Source organism: Amphiprion ocellaris, chromosome 13 (assembly GCF_022539595.1).
Source record: "Amphiprion ocellaris isolate individual 3 ecotype Okinawa chromosome 13, ASM2253959v1, whole genome shotgun sequence".
NCBI classification, from domain to species: Eukaryota; Metazoa; Chordata; class Actinopteri; family Pomacentridae; genus Amphiprion; species Amphiprion ocellaris.
The window spans coordinates 20,391,317-20,408,987 of NC_072778.1; the positions used below are offsets into that span (position 1 = coordinate 20,391,317).

Below are 17,671 nucleotides of genomic sequence, written 5' to 3' on the forward strand. Positions count from 1 at the left end.
TACCACCAACTCCTCAGAAAAGTTACCCACTTCCACTTTGGAACCTTCTCGTACTGGAAACTACTTGTGATGTCTGTGGCAGGACATCCGACTATGGATGAAATGATTTTTTTCGCCTCTTAATTAAAACAATGCGAGTCTGTTTGGCTGCTCTTTAAAAGGATACACCAGCTGCTCTGTTGTATTGCTGACAAAGTAGCTACTCAAGTATTTGTTGTAGCATTTAACCATACTTGCTGTTACCATGGCAATCATGAGTGTAACTAAATCAACCACGACTGACTTGCATATTTTAACTTCCACAAGCATTAACAGCTTGCCTGAGACTGCCTGTTTAATACGGAATAAGTATGGACAACTCTGATCACAGCGATCGGCCGAAGCTGTGATGTGACCTTTACCCATTCATTACTCACCATAGCAAATTTCTTGTTGAGCAACATCTGCTCGGCCAGCACGGACTGGTTGTGGAAAAGATGAGGCTGCATGTGGCTCCACATGTGAGGAAACCACCAGAAATCCTTCACATAGGAAAGGAGCAGGTCATCTCCCAGGTCCTCCTCATCAGATCCTGAACGTAGAAAACAGAGGTCAAACAATAAGGGGGAAAGGAAGGAGAGGAGATGGAGGGGAGGCGAAGGGGATTAACGGAAAAATAAGGGGTGATGGGTCAAGAGGAAATTGAAGAGATAAAAATGGACAAAGACAAATAGAAGCAAAGGTAAAATGGGGCCAGTAATGACAAAGAGAGGAAATGAAAGTCAGGGCGGCACAGGGAGAGAAAGTTCAAATATTAGAGAGAGGCGTGTAAGAAATAAGCAACAGAAAATAGAGAGCCGGGGCATGACAGAGAAACAAAAATAGTAGAGAAATCAAAACAATACAAATCAAAACTTTAAAACTTAGAAGTGTCATCTCTTTCAGTTCTGTGAATGTTCTTATCTCTGAGTACCAAAGACTGCATCTTACCAGCGTGAAAGAATTTCCCTGAGAAGCCCAGATTGAAGGTGAAGTTGGGCACATGGGTGCGTAGCTCCCTCTGTGTCTCCAGCAGGGCCTGCAACAGTGGGAGGAAAAGGAGAATGAGTCAATGCACGATGTTCTCAAACTGGTGCACGAGTGCATTAATGAGGAAGCGTGAACACCCAGGCGGTCGCGTGCCCACATACATATTTTATTGTGCAAGCTTCTTTCGGTAAACATCCTACATCCACTCCCAGTTGCCTCACTCCTCTCCTCCATTCTGTTTGATATTTTGCTCTCCTCTGATTCGGGTGTTTGTTTCATTTGATCTCCACGCTGGATGAGACTCCCAGCACACACACACCCTCTCACTCTCTCAGATTTCTCCATGTTGTCAGGGTGTGATTCGTTCCTAAAAGCTTGCTGTTGCGCTGCCAGTGAGGAAGGCCTTGATGCTTCTTCCATAAGTTTTTCTTATACCCTCTGCCTCCACATGTGAGGGGAGTCTGTTCTGCTCTGAGGGGACGCAAGCAAGGAGCTTTTCAACATTCTTTGTATGTCTCTGGGCCCCTGAAATATTCATTGCTGTGGAGCTTCTGTGACAGTGTGAGCAGTGGGGCCTGTCAGCTTTGAGCAGCCTACTGGGACGAATGCATTCAAAAGGAGAAGAGGAGCAAGAAGAAGGAGTTTCTATGTGACTGGCAGAGGATAGCACATGCTATGTGTGAGGCAATTTCTATATTTTAGCAAAGGGCTGTTGAAAACATTGGTTGATGAATAGGTAAGCAGGATCATATTCTGAGAAAAACTTTTTTTCCCCAGTCTGAAACACATGCACCAACTCACCTTCACATCAGGCACCTTCATGCGGGTGCCCTCTTTGCCCACAAAGATGTCATCTACGTCCACTAGGATGTAGCGCTCCAAGGACAATGAGAGCCTCTTCCCTGTCAGAAAGGCCACAGCATCCACAAACACCAGCTTGTGCAGCCAGAAGACCAAATTGTTGCCGAACAGAACCCGCTGGATGCCATCGTGAAGCCCCAGGTCCTGCACCACAGATGGGAGCAGAGCAGCATTCTGCCCCATTGATGCGACGCTCTCAGCTGATTGGGTCTTGGCCAGCAACACGGGTTCGTATGTTGAGTGGTTGGATTGGAAAACAGTCCAGTCATCCCCTGGGAGAGGCCCTGGCAGCGGCTGCCCGGATCGAGTGATAAAGAGAAGCGGGGACTTTGGGTTGACTGTGCAGTCCTTCAGACCCAAGTTCGAATGAAGAAAGAGGGGGAAGCCTTTGAGCTGTGCACTGAGCAGACTATTTTCGTTGGCCTGAGCAACACAGAGACAAGAGAGAAATCACACAGATTCATCATATACTAGAGTGATGAAGACAAAAATGTATTGGATATAATTCTCAAATTTCTCCAGTCATGTGTGAAATAAGGAATGTCAGGCCTACTCAGACATGAAGGCATGATGCAGCTTCTACCTGCTATGCTCAATCTGCTATGCTCCAAGATTGGAGTCAAAATGAATAACCTCCCGCTGTGTCCTCCAAGATTCTAAGACTGAGGGTTCAGTGACAACTCATTGAAATGTACCCTCCCAAACTTGTCATCCTCCGATTCTGTCTTACTTTTTCTTGCACTTTAACTGAAGTCTTACTTAGAATTTCACCATCATATGTGTGGGTGTTAGTGACAGCGTCCTCAAGTTAAGGCTGACACATGTCCACATGATGGCTACTGATGTTCATCCATTGTGATGGGAAAACTAGGGACTGAAAGTTACTGGATTTTGAAAAAAATATTTCAGAGTTTTGAAAAGAAATCCAAAAAACTATTTATCAGCAGATATTCTTTAACCACTGTATCAAAATACTGGCTTTATTTCTCACTAATTCCTTTTTGTTGGTGTAAATATGATCTTAATTGCAAAAATTAACCAATTTATTAAGATATTTCTTCTTTGATCAAACTGTATTAACACCAAATATGGAGAAAATCGTACAAATTTCCTTTCCTTCACCACAAACTGGGCCTTATGTTTATTTATGTGAGGACAAAGTAACCACAAGACATTGTTTTTACCCCTAAATAAGTGTTTTATATGCTCTAGGGACTTTACATGAGCAAACACGCATTTATTTTGTTCAATAGAAAGTCACTAACAAAGAAGTCTAGAGTACATAATCCACCAGAGCGATGTTGCTCATGTTTGCAGTCAAATAGATCCATCAGAGTTCTAACTGTAAAGAAAACACTAATGACAAAAATGCAAATAGACTTTGTAGGGCGTTGGAGGGTTAATGCTGCATAAAACGTTCTGTCAAGGCCAATTACAGATAAAATCCAGACACTGGATGTCTTTATCTGACGTCTGACACATGCCAGCAGATGCTCATTCAACTAGAAAAAGTCATTAAGTACCAACATGATAACCAACATGATAAATTATTCTTTAAAGTGCATTTCTTGAGCAGTTAGAATAAACTCACATCTGTAATATAAACATACATACTACTCACGGTGATGCTTAAAACTCAAAAATATCTCATCAGCCAACATACTGTATGAGGCGATTGAAATCTTTGATAAACCCAAGTTGGACAATACTATCAGTCATGCAGATATACTTGTATGTAGGTTGGGTTTTACTGCAGACAGTTCAAACAGCTGAGCAGCACTGCTGTGTGACCAGGTCATTGGAATGCACAACCTCATTCTCCTGCTTCCTCTCCCAATAGACGGTAAATCCCACCAGGCTAACCTTCACCTACACGGTCCAGCATTTCTGCGCCATCTTCCATTCCTCCACATCTCTTTCTATATTCCTTCCATGGCTCAGAGATGGTGATTAAAATCATAACACCTGAAAACTGGCCTTGGGCAAACAAGACCATCTAGGGATTACTGAGAAAGAGAGAAGGGAAGAGGGAGCATAAGAGAGATATAGAGGACTGAGCAGCTAGAGCGACGAAAACAAAGCAGTGAAAAAAAAGAGAGAAAAACAAAGGAGTGAAAGAGGAACATGCCAAGATAAGAGAAACATAACATAAGACAGAGCAGTAGAACTGAGTGATATTAAAAGAGGCAGGTCTTTCCAACTCTGTGAATCCAATCTCCTTAGAGACGGTGGAGCCAGATGGACAGGGCAGAAGGTGTGAGTGAGAGGAGGGAGAGGAGGGAGGGAGGGAGGCAGAGGGAGTGTGGTGTTGTCCTAACCTTGAAGAAGCCAATGATGCCCACTCCATATTCCACACAGTACTTGTCCAGAAGCTCTCGGTTCCAGGCGTCCAAGTTAACATACTTGAGAATGTTCTCATAAATCACAAGTGTGAAGCGTCCTCTCTCTTTGTCTGTCAATGTGGGCATGTCCCCTTTACCGGGAGAGATCTCAGTCCGGTACCTGAACCGGCCAGACTCCAAGATGGCCACGATCTCCTGCCCAAGCTGAGAATACTGGCTTTCCACAAACACCAGAACCACAGGATCTGTCCTGGCCCCGCCGGGATCCACCCCGGGGCCCCCTGAGACGCTCCGCAAAGGTAGCAGTCGAGACGGAGTGACCCGCGGGTCATCGGAGTCGGCGGACGCTCCCTCGGCCCCGGACACGCCTCCTCCCGACGGCTCCAGGTCCCGCTTGACGCCATAGAGGAAGTAGGCGGAGATGAAGACGCTGACAGTGCAGAAGAGGAAAAGGAGGAGCAGGGAGGTCTGCAGGGGGAGGAGACGGACGAGCCGACGGAGGCGTGTCACGCATCCCAGCATCGTCTCACGTCACACCGCACCGCTCCGCCCCACCGGCCCAGCAACACGCCCTGGGGACAGTCTCTCTCAGTGTGGGTAAAAAAACACAGTGAGCAGGGGTTGATCACAACACAGTCAGTCTTGTTATGGAGCTAAATACAAATGGCAATAAAGTAGCAGCTGCAGCAGCTACAGGAGAAAGAAATGAGACGGTTTCACTTTGGCTCTCCCTCATATTGCAGCACTGCTTATGTCACCATGGCAAAGAAATAGGGGGCCTTGTACCACTGGTACGCACACTTATGCCTCAGAGGGAGCTCTGGCAGGTTGAGTCACTGGAGAAGAAAGATGATGGAAGACTCCATCACCTGTCCATCATGTGAACCTGTCAAGCATGTCTTGGCTCGATTCTGCTCCACTCTTTCGATTGGAGAATAATCTCTTGAGGAAAGTAAGGCCACGCAGGTCATCTCAACAGCACCATTCCCTCAGGATCAAATCTTCTGACCTAAAAAAACAGCAGGACAGAAGAAAATAATGTTACAATCAAGCAGCACAGCATCAGCTCCTATAGAACAAACAGCATATCACATTCTTTTGTTGTGTGGGTTTAGTGGCGTGTGGGAGATGTGTGTATGCTGCCAGTGCCAACAATCCAAAAGTTCACTCCAAACTAGTCCTTGCATTCACCTACACAAAGTAAGAGCTGCCAAATTTCCCCCTACACACACACACACCTAACCCCTGTTCGTGCGAACAAACACACATGCTGCACACACACACACGAAGAAAAAAAAACTCGCTCACGCAGCCTCCACACAATCAATAGGCAGAATGTGAATGACAACAAAGCTTAAGGGCAAGCCAATTCCCGATTCAGTCTGGTAGAACTGTGTGACCGCATACAAGTGAAGCCATCACCCGCGGGCACACTCGCCTTCTATTCCCCTCAAATCCTCAGTATCACGACCAAAATGGAGTGCCAGGAAAGGCAGAAAAACAAGCCGATGGAAGGGAAGCAATCCAAGAGCAGAGGAGTGAATGACAGTGACAGACAGACCTGGCAACAATAGGATCCTTTACTCTTGGAGAAAATCCCTTATCACACTCAATATACATTTCCAAACCCTCTGCAGACCTAACATAATATATCAGGCCTTTAGTCAGTCTCCATCAGGCCAAGTGTGAAAAGTATGGGATGCAGTATGAGAATGGTGTGAGCTAGTCACTTACAAAAACATCCTTTCTCCATTTAGAGTCCTGGTGGGGAAATGAGACAGAGCATCATTACCTTTGCATGGAAACGCTCTGACCATTAAGCTGCAGAGCTATCGCGGTGCACACATCCCTTTATAAAACCCTTGATACCGCATTAGAGTCACATCCCTCTCAACCCAAAGACATTAAGCAGTGACCACTAAACCCATCAAGACTCTGACACAACATGGACATAAAAGAGATGTAATAATGCCATCAAAGGGCTTATTAGAAACACTATAAAGCAAGGTTTAATTAAAGGTGAGTAACATTAAAAATACAACAGCAGCCGTGCTCTGCTCAGTACACTGAATTCTGATGTTTTACAGCCTGATAGGAGGTAAAGGTCAGATCACTCTTCTATCATTTCAAACAAAATTCCATAAAGATTATCCTTTGATCACTGAAGTTACCATCTGTAGTGCTACACAGGGAAAATCAAGCTCATAGTATCATGCAGTGTCCCTCTCATGTAATCAAGGTCATCATTCTGGCAAGTATCTCTGCCCCCTCCGTCCTTCCAGCTGAGCTTAGCAGAATGCCTTAAATCTCCCTGCGAGTGCAGTCGAAGAAATCACACTTCTTTTTCTCTGAGTCGTGTCCAACTTTCCCCCTTCACAGGGATACAGAGTCTAATGTAAAGAGAGGCCGTGAAGAAGCAGTGGGCGTTCAGAGAATGTATCACAGCAGAGCAGACAAAAACCAACAGCCCTGGTTGCTTGAAGATCCCCCGGGTACCTTGTTTGTTCGTTTCTGAGAGAGCCGGGGTTCGTGCCACGGCATATCAAAGTATGATTAGCCATAGGAAGTGACTCCTGCTGGAAACAGTGAAGCAGAAGACAAGACCGGGGCGACAACTTTTAACACGACACAGAGGCTTAACAGCTTTTTCAGGGTTCTCGAGCAAAAGACTTAAAGAAAGAAAGAACTTGGCACAGCTGCGATAATAGGAACCAGGAGATAATTCAATATTGCATCTCATCAGCTTTCAGCAAAACCATATTGTGATGATATCACCTTATGTTATTGTTCTAGAAACCTGGAAATTTGAACAATATTGGCTGGGCTGATATGTGGCTTCTCACAAACATATTGTGTATGTCAGCAGATACACAACAAGAAGCACTGAAATGTATGAGTATGTTTGTTTTTAGGGCCACAACAGTGTTAATCTGACTACAATAACCTAGTTTGATGAAGCCAAAGGTGACGTTTTACAATGTCTGTTTGTCAAAGATGTTCATACTACAACAGCAGACAACAGAAAAAGCAACAAATTAATCCTCAAATTCGACAAACTAAAGCCACAAAGTGTTCCAATTTAGACTCTTTATAAATGTAGTACATATAAAATCTAATACTACATCTAGTATGCACTAATTCACATGCTAGTTTTTATATCTACACCTCAGATGTATTTGCAGTATTATTGATTTTCATAATATCGCTCTGTGGTATGCCCTGTTTTTTAACAGTAAAAGTCATTTTCTGTTCATAAATAATCACACCGAAAACATATTATCTTCTCTCGGCATCTGCAGGGAGACAATAAGCTCTGCTGTGACTCTAATGACACTGCTGACATGCTCTTGGGAGCAGTTTTAATAGCAAGACAAGACAAACGGAGCAAAGGCACAGAAAACCTTCCTTCTTGCCCAATTCACAGTCGAGATGAGCGCCTCCCAATATTGACCTTCAGGCTGTGATGCAGAGAGCCACAGCTGAAGGAAGGAAGGGAGAGAAAGAAGGTGATAGCCTGAGAGCAGGAGCGAGAGAGCTGCTGACACAAATAAAGGGAAACCTCAAGGCCTTGAGTGTGAAGCAGTGAGATCAGGCTGGCTAAATAGAGAGCACAATGCATTAGAGACTATGATGGAAATGAGGATATAGCACTGACTGAACAGAATAATGGCTAATGGATCTCAAATGTCTGGCATGCCCATCTCACCTAATGTGTCTTCTGCTTGATGTGTACACCTTAAGAGAAGCCAAGCTACAAGTGCAAACGTCTCTGCTCTCCTTTCCCCACAATAATAGATGCAGAAATGCAGAGGAGGAAGAAAGGAGAACATGAATATTTCATGCTTTGCAGAAGCTGATGAGAGGTATAGCCAGCAGACATACTAGTAAGGTGAACAACAGCCAAAAGGTTCGTAGACACCAGAGTGTTTCAGTCTGCCAAAGAGAGTCAGTGTCTTAACTCATGCACAAACGAGAGGCAGATGGAGACTAATGCGTATCTGATAGTCCAACCTTTTCATTCTCGATGATGGAAAGAGCTAAGACTGAATATGAGCTCTGTAATTGCACACGTGGACTAAAAAAATCTTCCTAAACAGAAGCAGCAGACAGACCAAGGAGAGGAAAAAAGGATTGAGTGGAAATTCAGGCAAAAGGAAAGTAGATCTAAAACCTTGAGAAAAATCCAATTGGTGAGAGAAATTAGCAAGGAATTCACCCCAAAGAGGCAAACCATCAATCTCAAAGCTTCGGAAAACCTCAATTAAAATATTTCCCTCATTATTTTATAGCAGCGGAAAGATGGTGACAGGCTGAAGTGGAGACATAAACAATAGCAGGTGACGGCTGAGAGGACAGACTAATGCTTCTCCTCAGGGTGGGTGGCCACTCAAACCTGCTCACTCCACATCACGGGAAGCAGGCCAGAACCATACTGCTAGATTAATGAAAGACGAAGGAGGAACAGGGGGGACGAAGGCTGGTCCTCAGCTGTAACAACTCTCCGGATAAACAACGCTACGGTCGGCCATATGTAGCCTCACATGTCCCGTTCCCCCTTTCCCCACCCGTCCCGACGCTGCTGTGCGAATACGACTAAGTGTCCGAGGGATTTGTGAGGAGAGTCAGTACATTAACACCGTCAACCAGAGTCAGGCTTACCCCTGGGTGATCCTTTGGACAAATAAACTTTTTAAAAGAAGAGCTGGACCCTCGCAGCCCCTCAGGACCCAGCAGTACCCTCCCCCTTCTCCCCCTTCTCCGGCCGCTCCTCTCTCCAATCTGTCCCCTCACCACTGACTGACAGAAATAAACGATGACCCTCTGTGTTCAATCGCCACAGGCCTTGGCAACCGCATGTTCTCCATGGAAACGCTGGAGATGCATTGTGTTAAGGGCCATGGAAACTGTGCCGAAGGAAAGAAGGGACAGGCCAGTAATCCATAGCATCAAAAGGCTACTGCTGTTGTCACTTTTCTGACTTTGTCCTCATGTGGATGTACCAAAGTGGTTCGACACTCAATAGAAGTGTGCAAACACTCGGGCCTTGCAAACAGGTTTAGTCAGACTATATGAAATGTTTCAGCAGGGCATGGGTCAAGGTTAAACGGGTAAGAATGACACCAATGTAATCCCTAATCTGTAATCCTGTTAATCTCAACACTGCAAACAGTACCAAATGTGCTTATGCCAGCTCTGTTAGTGTGTGAGATGCCTTGAAGGGATTAAGAAATGAGACACAATAGAGTGACTACAGACGGGTTGCAACAGTATTTCAGCTGGGAGGTTAAAATGGTATCCATCCATCGTATTCTTGGTTTTGTTTTGGTGCATGTTGCTCATTTATGAGGGCTTAAATCCGAAGGCAGCAGACTCAAAACCAACCATTTTAGAGGTGCTGACTGTCCACAGTTACACGATCACTCAGTTGAAATGTTCCACCACAAGCAGCAAGAGGCACAGCTAAAGCAAATTTCTGCATTTGCATTCAGCCTCCTACTCCTGCAAGAGATTAAACTTCAAAAAGCAGGAATTTTCATATTTCTTTTGAAGCACATTTAAAGCAACAAACAAGCACATGAGAAGAGCAAGGACTTGCCTTCTTAAAGAGGTTACATTTTAAAAAGCCACAGTCACATGTTTTTTTCGCCCTTAAGCCAGCCTTGGCATTCATCAATATAGAATCAATCAATCCAAAATTTGAATTCCATTTTATGCATCCATTGTGACTGCTGCGATTAAAGGCTTAGGCCGTGAAATAGCGTGGAACGAGGTGCCGTATCCTCACTCCAGCTTCCGCCTCCCACCCTTCAGCCAATCTGAATGCACAAGCAGGCAGCTTCATTTTAGCTGCAAACATTTACACCGACACTTTCCCTCTCGCTCTGTCTCATCAATTCATTTCATGCCACTGCATGAAGGACAGAGGACTCGGGAGGGAAATGTAGTTTTGCCTTCTAATTCTCCAGAAAGTGACTTTCAGACAATTTCCCCAACCAAACCATGTGGCTGAATTATCACATCATTTTTCAGCACCTCAATTTACTGTCCCCAAGACTGAGGCAATTTCACAGAAGAAAAATGCCGTTCCTCAGTTTGCCAGTGCCCCTCCAATTACATCTCAAGGCCCTACTTGAAGACCTCGATCCCAGCGCCGTCGTAATTGAAATGATTGCAATGTTATTCTCTGACACAGTAATGGGACAAAGAGGGAGAGACTCTTCTTCAAATGCAGACAATGGAGTGCAATCTTTTCCTAAGCGCAATTATGAACACAATGGGAAGACAGTAAAAATGTGATCAACAACAATTTGAGAGAACAGGGAGAGATCTCTGTGCCATCACTATACTGTAATTCCAGCACCAGACAGAACAAGATCCCACCCTCAGAGTTTCCATCTATTAAAGATATCACGTCAAATTCCATCACCGGCGATGTCATCCTCCATGCACATAACCTGAGCAGGCACGGGAATAATGGCACGATTACAGATTTATATAATGTGGGGACAATTAGGAGCAAGAGGAATAAAAAAACTGGGAGGAAAGACAATAAAATATACATGCCGTTCCTGAGTCATTTTCATCTTGGATGGGCTCCTGAGCCTCCAGTCTTCTTTAGATCTCGAGCAAGATCTATAGGGACCAGAGGGATGTGAAAGCACCAAAAAGTGTAAAATGGATTAGCTCAGAGTGGGAAAAGCAGCGTGGATGAGATGCGAGAGCCATGGGAAAACTGTGGCTGGGTGGAAAACAGAGCGGGGAAGGGGTCATTAGGGAACGGTTTAACTGAGATGTAAAAAGGAGACTATCCTCAGTGGTTTATTACTCCCCTGGGCTGCTGGGGTAGAGTGGTGAGAGTGGAACCAACACCTTTGTCAATAGCCTCGATCGTGTCGACGCAGAAAAGTACCACAAACTCGAACGTCCCCTCCTGCTGATAACCACCGGCTGCTTGCTGCCACAGTATATCTATTTATAGACACTCTGTGCCCCATTTACAGGCGTGGGGACACTGGATCTGTACAATAAAAAAATCATCAAAAGCTAAAACTCCATTAGGACCAACAGCCAAACCCTTGTTGTTTGCAAATGCCAACTGATGCAAAGTGGCATGTCAGAATTAACTACAACATAATCCACTTGATTACAAAGTGGACAAATTAAGCAGGCAATGATCACATAAGGAGAGACTGGACTTATTAAGGTAAAGAGAGGGAAATAATTGACCTCACTTAGGGAGGCTGTGCATATAATTTGATCTTTGAGTGACATTGCAGACTATTAGGCAGCGCAGCAGCCACGGGAGAGGTGGTCCTACGGTGTGTGCCACGGAAATACATAATTTCCTTCATTTGTCTTTTTCTGATGGTCTGGCATCATGCATATGGATGTCCAGCAGGGATGAAATTATGCCAGTGACATGTTTACGTGTGGAAATTACAGGAAGGACTCAAAGCGGTGAGTAACCCACGCACTCCTATTGTGAAAAAAAGAAGAAAAAACACACACTTCCGAGAAAAAAGGGGGAGCTCACTCTATTGGATTTCTGAGGGCAGAAATAGGCTTGTAGTGCCTCGGACAGTCAACGTGAGGCAGAGGGAGGAAGGGGTTGGTCATTTATCATTTTTGTCAGTCCTGGTAGGAAAAGGAGGTGGTTCAGGGAGGGAGGGGGGGGCTTTCATATAAATTGAGTGTAGGTGGAATCAATGTGGCGTTGTTGGTGAAAGCAGGGAGGGGCGAGGGAGCCGGATCAATGCTGGTGGGAGTGACTGTTTGTTCCCATTGTTTATCTACTGTCACCTCAGGACGCTACTGAAGGACAAGGGAGCATGGCGGGCAGCACAACGTCTCCATTGGGACTGAGGATTGGTAATGGGTCTCTTCTTATACACACAATGCACATCACTCAGAGGTGAAAGTCACACTACTTGTGGATGAGGCACTTCTCAATGTGTAGATGAGAGAGTGAGTGTGGGAGTCGGGGGGCTTCTGAGTAGAAGGGTAGCAAGTTGAGATAACAGTACTTGTCAGAGTGCAGTGCTGCAGGGTCTGCCGATCAAATCAAACACCTATTCAGCTGAGTAAACCTACGTGGCGCTCTGCAGAATGTCTGACTAAAGCACAACAGTTTTATTAGGACTTTCACACCTGCAGTCAAAAGGCAATAACAGATTTGCTGACCTGACACGAACCAGAGATGCTATCAAACAACAACAACACTCATGATGACCACAGACAAATAAAAGAAAACGATCAAGCTAATAATAAAATCCCCGAGCATGCTGTACTACGGGCTGTGGCACACACATAAACAGTGTAACTGGCTAATCTGTCCAATCAATCTGGGAAGGACTGAGGGGGGAAAGCAGCCAAGCTGGGGATGCATCCTGGACTGCAGAAGGTTTAAGTACAATACCAGCGTCATGAAATGATGATGATGAGCTACATTCAGGAGGCCGCCCAGTGAATTTCAGGTATTATCATTCCCGGGGGAGCCCTTCCTCTCCTTCCCTCTTTTACACCTCCTTCCTCCATCTTCCCTTCTTTCATGTCCAGATAAGAAACGGCCCGCACTGATCTGTCTGTGATTCGCGCAGCAGAAATGGGTTCCCATGGGAATATCACAGTGCGGAAGAATAGCTGACACAAGAGATGAGATTCTGTTGTGCTGCCCATATTTTTGCCTGCGAGATCAAACAGATAGGATTTTTCCTCCTGCATGAAAACACACTCATAATCCTCAGCTTGCTTTCAAATCATAATCAGAAACAACAGATAAATGGATGGAAGTGGAAATTTGTCTACAGTGTATTTTACATAAACAAACAGTGCACGCTTGACACATGCCCTACTTGTGCTAACTACAGGCAAGAAACATGTAAAGAGAAGAAAAAAAAGACTCCAACTGCAGAGAAATAGCCTGCCTCATGATTGGCTTATCGCAGTAGCAATAATTACACTCCCAGTCGTAGGCCCACTCATGAATCCTATTACAAATCCTATGTGTTTCTTGAAACTGAGCCTCGGCTCCAGCTTTTCTTCTTCTTCTCTCATACTTTCTGCCACAGTCGCGGTTTTTGAAACACAAGCACAGTTGAGCTCCGTTATACTCCCCAGTTTTCCAACGTGGCAGCATTAACCCCCACGGGTGTCTGACGTTTTCTAAAAGACTTCAAAAAATATTTCAACTAATATTAGATCATCAATATGGGTGCAATTTCTTCACAATACTGTATAAACGTTAAACAATATTAGCAGAAAAATACCCCCCAAAAATCAAAACAATCAACTGAAGAGGTGTTTAGATGACCCATAACCTGCAGTCAATTATCACAAGTAGTATAAAATATTCACTGCTGAGCAACAGTGTATTTGAAATGTGAAAACCTCTAGCTGTATGATGTAACAACCATTTTTTTTGCTCATCAAAAACATAATTCTAAAGACAAAAGAACATCTGAAACAAAAGTAATGACAAACAAAACCTCCAACATATCATTGTAGTACAGTAAAGATGGTCATTAAGGACTAAATTCAGCACAGCTGTGTTTTCAAAACCTGCATTGAAGGTCAGTAGCATGAAGCTCAACAAGACGCCTGCAGCAGCTCGGAGAATCTATGGAGTTTTCATTGCTGAGAGATGGGAGACAATGTACTTTCAACAACTGCTGCCAGGCTGATTCACAAGTCAGTTTTATGGTAGACTGGCAAAGAGAAAGTCGCTGTTAAAAAACTGATGACATCTCAGCTCATGTTTGCCAAGAGGCGTGTGGGAGAATCTGGAACAAAGCTGAAGTAGGTTTTAGATGAGACCAAAATGAAGTTTCTTTGGCCATCACGCTAAATGCTATGTTTGGTGGAAACCAAACAGTGTTGTCATCATAACTCATTGTTCCACCATGAAAGCTGGTTGTTGTAGTATCATGCATTCAGATGTCAGAGTGCAGTAGATCAGGATCAAGTAAAGGATATAATAAATGCAACGAAAATATATCTGCCCTGACAGAACAAACACTGTGACTTGGAAGAAGACTTGGGTTTCAGCAACATATCAGGATGTAGGCTTAAAATAAGGCATAAGAATGGTTTTCACACAACAATGTTAATGTCCAAAAGTGTCCAATCAAGAGTTGCACACTCAGTACAAGCACAATTAGGTGCAGGTCTTTAAACTTTCAATTTAAATAACTTAACTGTGTCTGTGCAATTTTGTAAAAGGTCTAAATGTGTAGATTAGGGCTGCAACTATTGATTATTATCATAGTTTATAGATCATGTATCTCACAAGTATGAATGGCTGTTATTTTGCTATGAGCTAATTTTAGCTGGAGGTTTTTTTGCACGATTAACTGACAATAATGACAATAAAGTTGTTTGTGCGCATTTCAAATATAGAATGTGTGCTTTTCTGCAATTGCTGTCACAACGCTGCAGTTTTGATACCCAAATTTGTTATATTAGGTTGGCAAGTTTTTAAATCAAACAGTTGGAAACACATGCAGCACACTAACCCTCACCCTCATGCACACCCAGAATGACAGTCGCAACAAAAATTGCAGTTAAAAAAGTGTGGTGGCCGGTGGACTACTGTGGCTACGTGTGTTAACTGTGGGTTGGTGTGGTCTAGTGACAAACTAATAGCAGCGTTAAAACAGAGTCCTGTAGTTTCTGTGATAACATACCAATGACCAAGTGCTCGTCTAGTGCGCTCTGTCGACTTGTGTTCACTTGATGGAATGTTAGATATCTCTGGCGAGTTTTTCAACCATTATATCTGTTTCCAACCAGGCCACAGCACTTTCACTGTAGTTTTAAAAACATCTTCCCTGATGCTTGGGCCTGGCAGGAGGGTCAATATAGGCTCAGTGGGGCCACCAAGCTTGCAATGCACTGCTGGAAACCCTGGTTATTATTTTTGGTTCATCCTGTTCTCCGGTGCCAAGCTCAGCAGTGATACTTGGTCCACTCTCAGCTTATGTCCCCAGACTGCGGGAAGGTGGTCTCTGCTTTTCTTTAATCACACTGGGCAGAAACTTAGAGGGTAGTGACACAGTTCACTTCAGTAAGTGGAAACTGCTTCATATCGGAGCATTTCAAGGCAATGCTCTCACCAACTAATCAACAGTTAAAATTTAGTCATCAGTTTTATACACATAAATACATACAAATTCCCATATTAACCTGTATATGAAAGTATATAAATATTTTAAATTTGTGCATAATTTAAGTGAAATTGAAAAAGATCAGTTTTTGCTTTAGCATAAGTATTTACCTGGTTACTATTGCTTGTATCCATTGTGTTGTTAAACACCAACACATATACAGATAAACTTTTAAAGCATCGTATCCGCCAGGTCTGCTATCCGATTCTCTCCAAGTCTCCCTATAATAAATCCAGCTCTGCCACGGCTCACCATTATCCCTTTCACAGGTTTAGTCTTAACTTTGCCGCTGCTCAAGACTCTATTTCAGTTCCTCGAGGAAGCGCTCTACCTGTGCCCAGCCAGGCTGCTTTCTCTTCCTCTGTTCTCGTCCTGGACCAGAGGCTGAGGCATGTGTGGGTGTCACAGAGCTGACAGGTCTATCTGGGCTCTGTCTACTGTGCTGGCTATTCCCATTTCCCCTCTTCACCACCGCCTCTACAGCTGCTGTGTATCCGACTGTGACACCACACACACATATATCAGTTTACAGAAGGGGGTGGAGGGGTAGCTGGATGGATCCTGTTCACAGGGTCAAGCCTTCACTGAGCGACATGTGCGGTGTACGCGCTGGAAGACAACCAGACAACACTTTGAAATCGAAACAATATTTCTTTTCTTTTCTTTAAGAGAAGGAAACAGGCTAAAGGAGGGCAGGACAGAGAGACTAGTGGGTATATTTATGCAGGAAGAGTGCCATGTTTTTCCCTGTCCGTTCAAGGAAAGCCTGTCAGAGTTATGGATTAAATGCCACTGTGCAGCATCACAAACACAAACTCACACACGCATACAGTTTAATGGTGTGTAAATGTATTTGTGTGTTCATGCGTGTAGAAGTGCACATTCAGCGTGTGCATGTGGATCAGCACTGGGTTATAGGTCCTTGAACTCAATCGGAAAAGCAGACTGTCACGTAGTGTGTTAGCCATGTAAAATCTAAAATCTGTCTCTTGCCACCCATCCATAACAGGCCAGCAGCTGCCAAAGTCAATGCGGTTCAGGCACACGCCGTCACCATAAACCCTATGTAACATTTCTCATTTGCTACGCCTCTCAGCCATTTGCTGTGCTCTCCTGAGCGCACCAACAGCCGTTTCCAATCGTGCACACACACAGTCCACGTGCACACACACTCGCAGAGACGCGCACATCCCCACACTGATTGGTGGCACATTATTCTTCCTGCTAGCTGTAACAGGTGTGGTGATGGAACTGGGGGTAGGAAGGAGAAAGCTGATCCCAGTCGTTCCACTCATCCTCTGCTCTTGCCAAAAACATCCCTTGTCTCACTGCCATCCTTCGCCTCCTGAAGGGAAACTTCCAATCAGTTGGGCAGATCAATACACCCTCGCCTCAGGATATGAAGCTCTAAAGCTAACGAGAAGCACTTAAGGAGAGGGGAATCTGTATTGATTACAAAGGGTTAATGAGACCTTCTGTGCTGGCTACACTCTTTCTGAGAATGGAAACGGAGGATTCGGTTGGTTAATTGATACGAATTGGTAACACACGTACAACTGTTGAGGATATAATACGACTACTCTGAAGGTCCACGGCCTCGTGTTTTGACACTTAACAGTACACAAAGGTGAAATAAGAAGGAGTGAAATAATGATAATAGCTCCTCGGAGCATCGCACGGTGCCACAGTGAATCAGTGCAGACTGAACTAGATGACCACAAAGAAAGCAAACTGGTCAATCTTTTATCTGCGCTGTGTAAAAATACTGAGTATGATAAGGTTCAGAAAGCCACGACATCATCGCTCCAGTATCAATTATTCAACACTTCCTTCTCTCAACCTTTAATTATACATCAATATCAGAATAACAAAGGCTAAAGACGCTCACTGTGTTCCTGCTTACAAAGGCCATGACAATGAAACCGGATGGGGGTACTTTAGCCTTTAGGTAAGGGCTGGACGAAGACGGAAGCAAAAAGGCCTCAAGGCTGCTTTCCCCTGCTGTCGAGCTGTCATTTATGATGTGCCTGCCTCACCCACTGTGTGATCAGAGATCAAAGGGTTAACTGAAACTCTGGCCTATAGCCCTGTGCTTACATTATTCAACAGCTTGTTACAACAGCCTGTTCCCTGATCTCACACACAGGGAGACAGAGCTGGAAACTCCAGGGAGGGGAACACTGGGGACGAATAGGCGGATTAAGAAAAAGGGATGATAGAGAGACCGGGACGCTGGAGCGAAGAAAGACAGAATAGAATGAAGGGTGGACCTGAGGGATGTGGGAAAAAAAGGTGAGT

The 17,671-nt window shown here is 44.4% G+C and overlaps 1 protein-coding gene across 1 annotated transcript in view; it reads right to left on the reverse strand.

Annotated features, from left to right (window-relative positions):
- Positions 1 to 17,671, reverse strand: part of ndst1a (N-deacetylase/N-sulfotransferase (heparan glucosaminyl) 1a) — a 44,724-nt gene that overhangs the window by 11,193 nt on the left and 15,860 nt on the right. The window contains exons 2-5 of the mRNA XM_023271673.3: positions 4,188 to 5,220; positions 1,810 to 2,292; positions 970 to 1,057; positions 417 to 571 (exon numbers count right to left, since the gene is read on the reverse strand). Coding sequence (XP_023127441.1) covers positions 417 to 571; positions 970 to 1,057; positions 1,810 to 2,292; positions 4,188 to 4,733 — 1,272 coding nt within the window. The 5' untranslated portion in view covers positions 4,734 to 5,220. The remainder of the gene's footprint in view (positions 1 to 416; positions 572 to 969; positions 1,058 to 1,809; positions 2,293 to 4,187; positions 5,221 to 17,671) is intronic.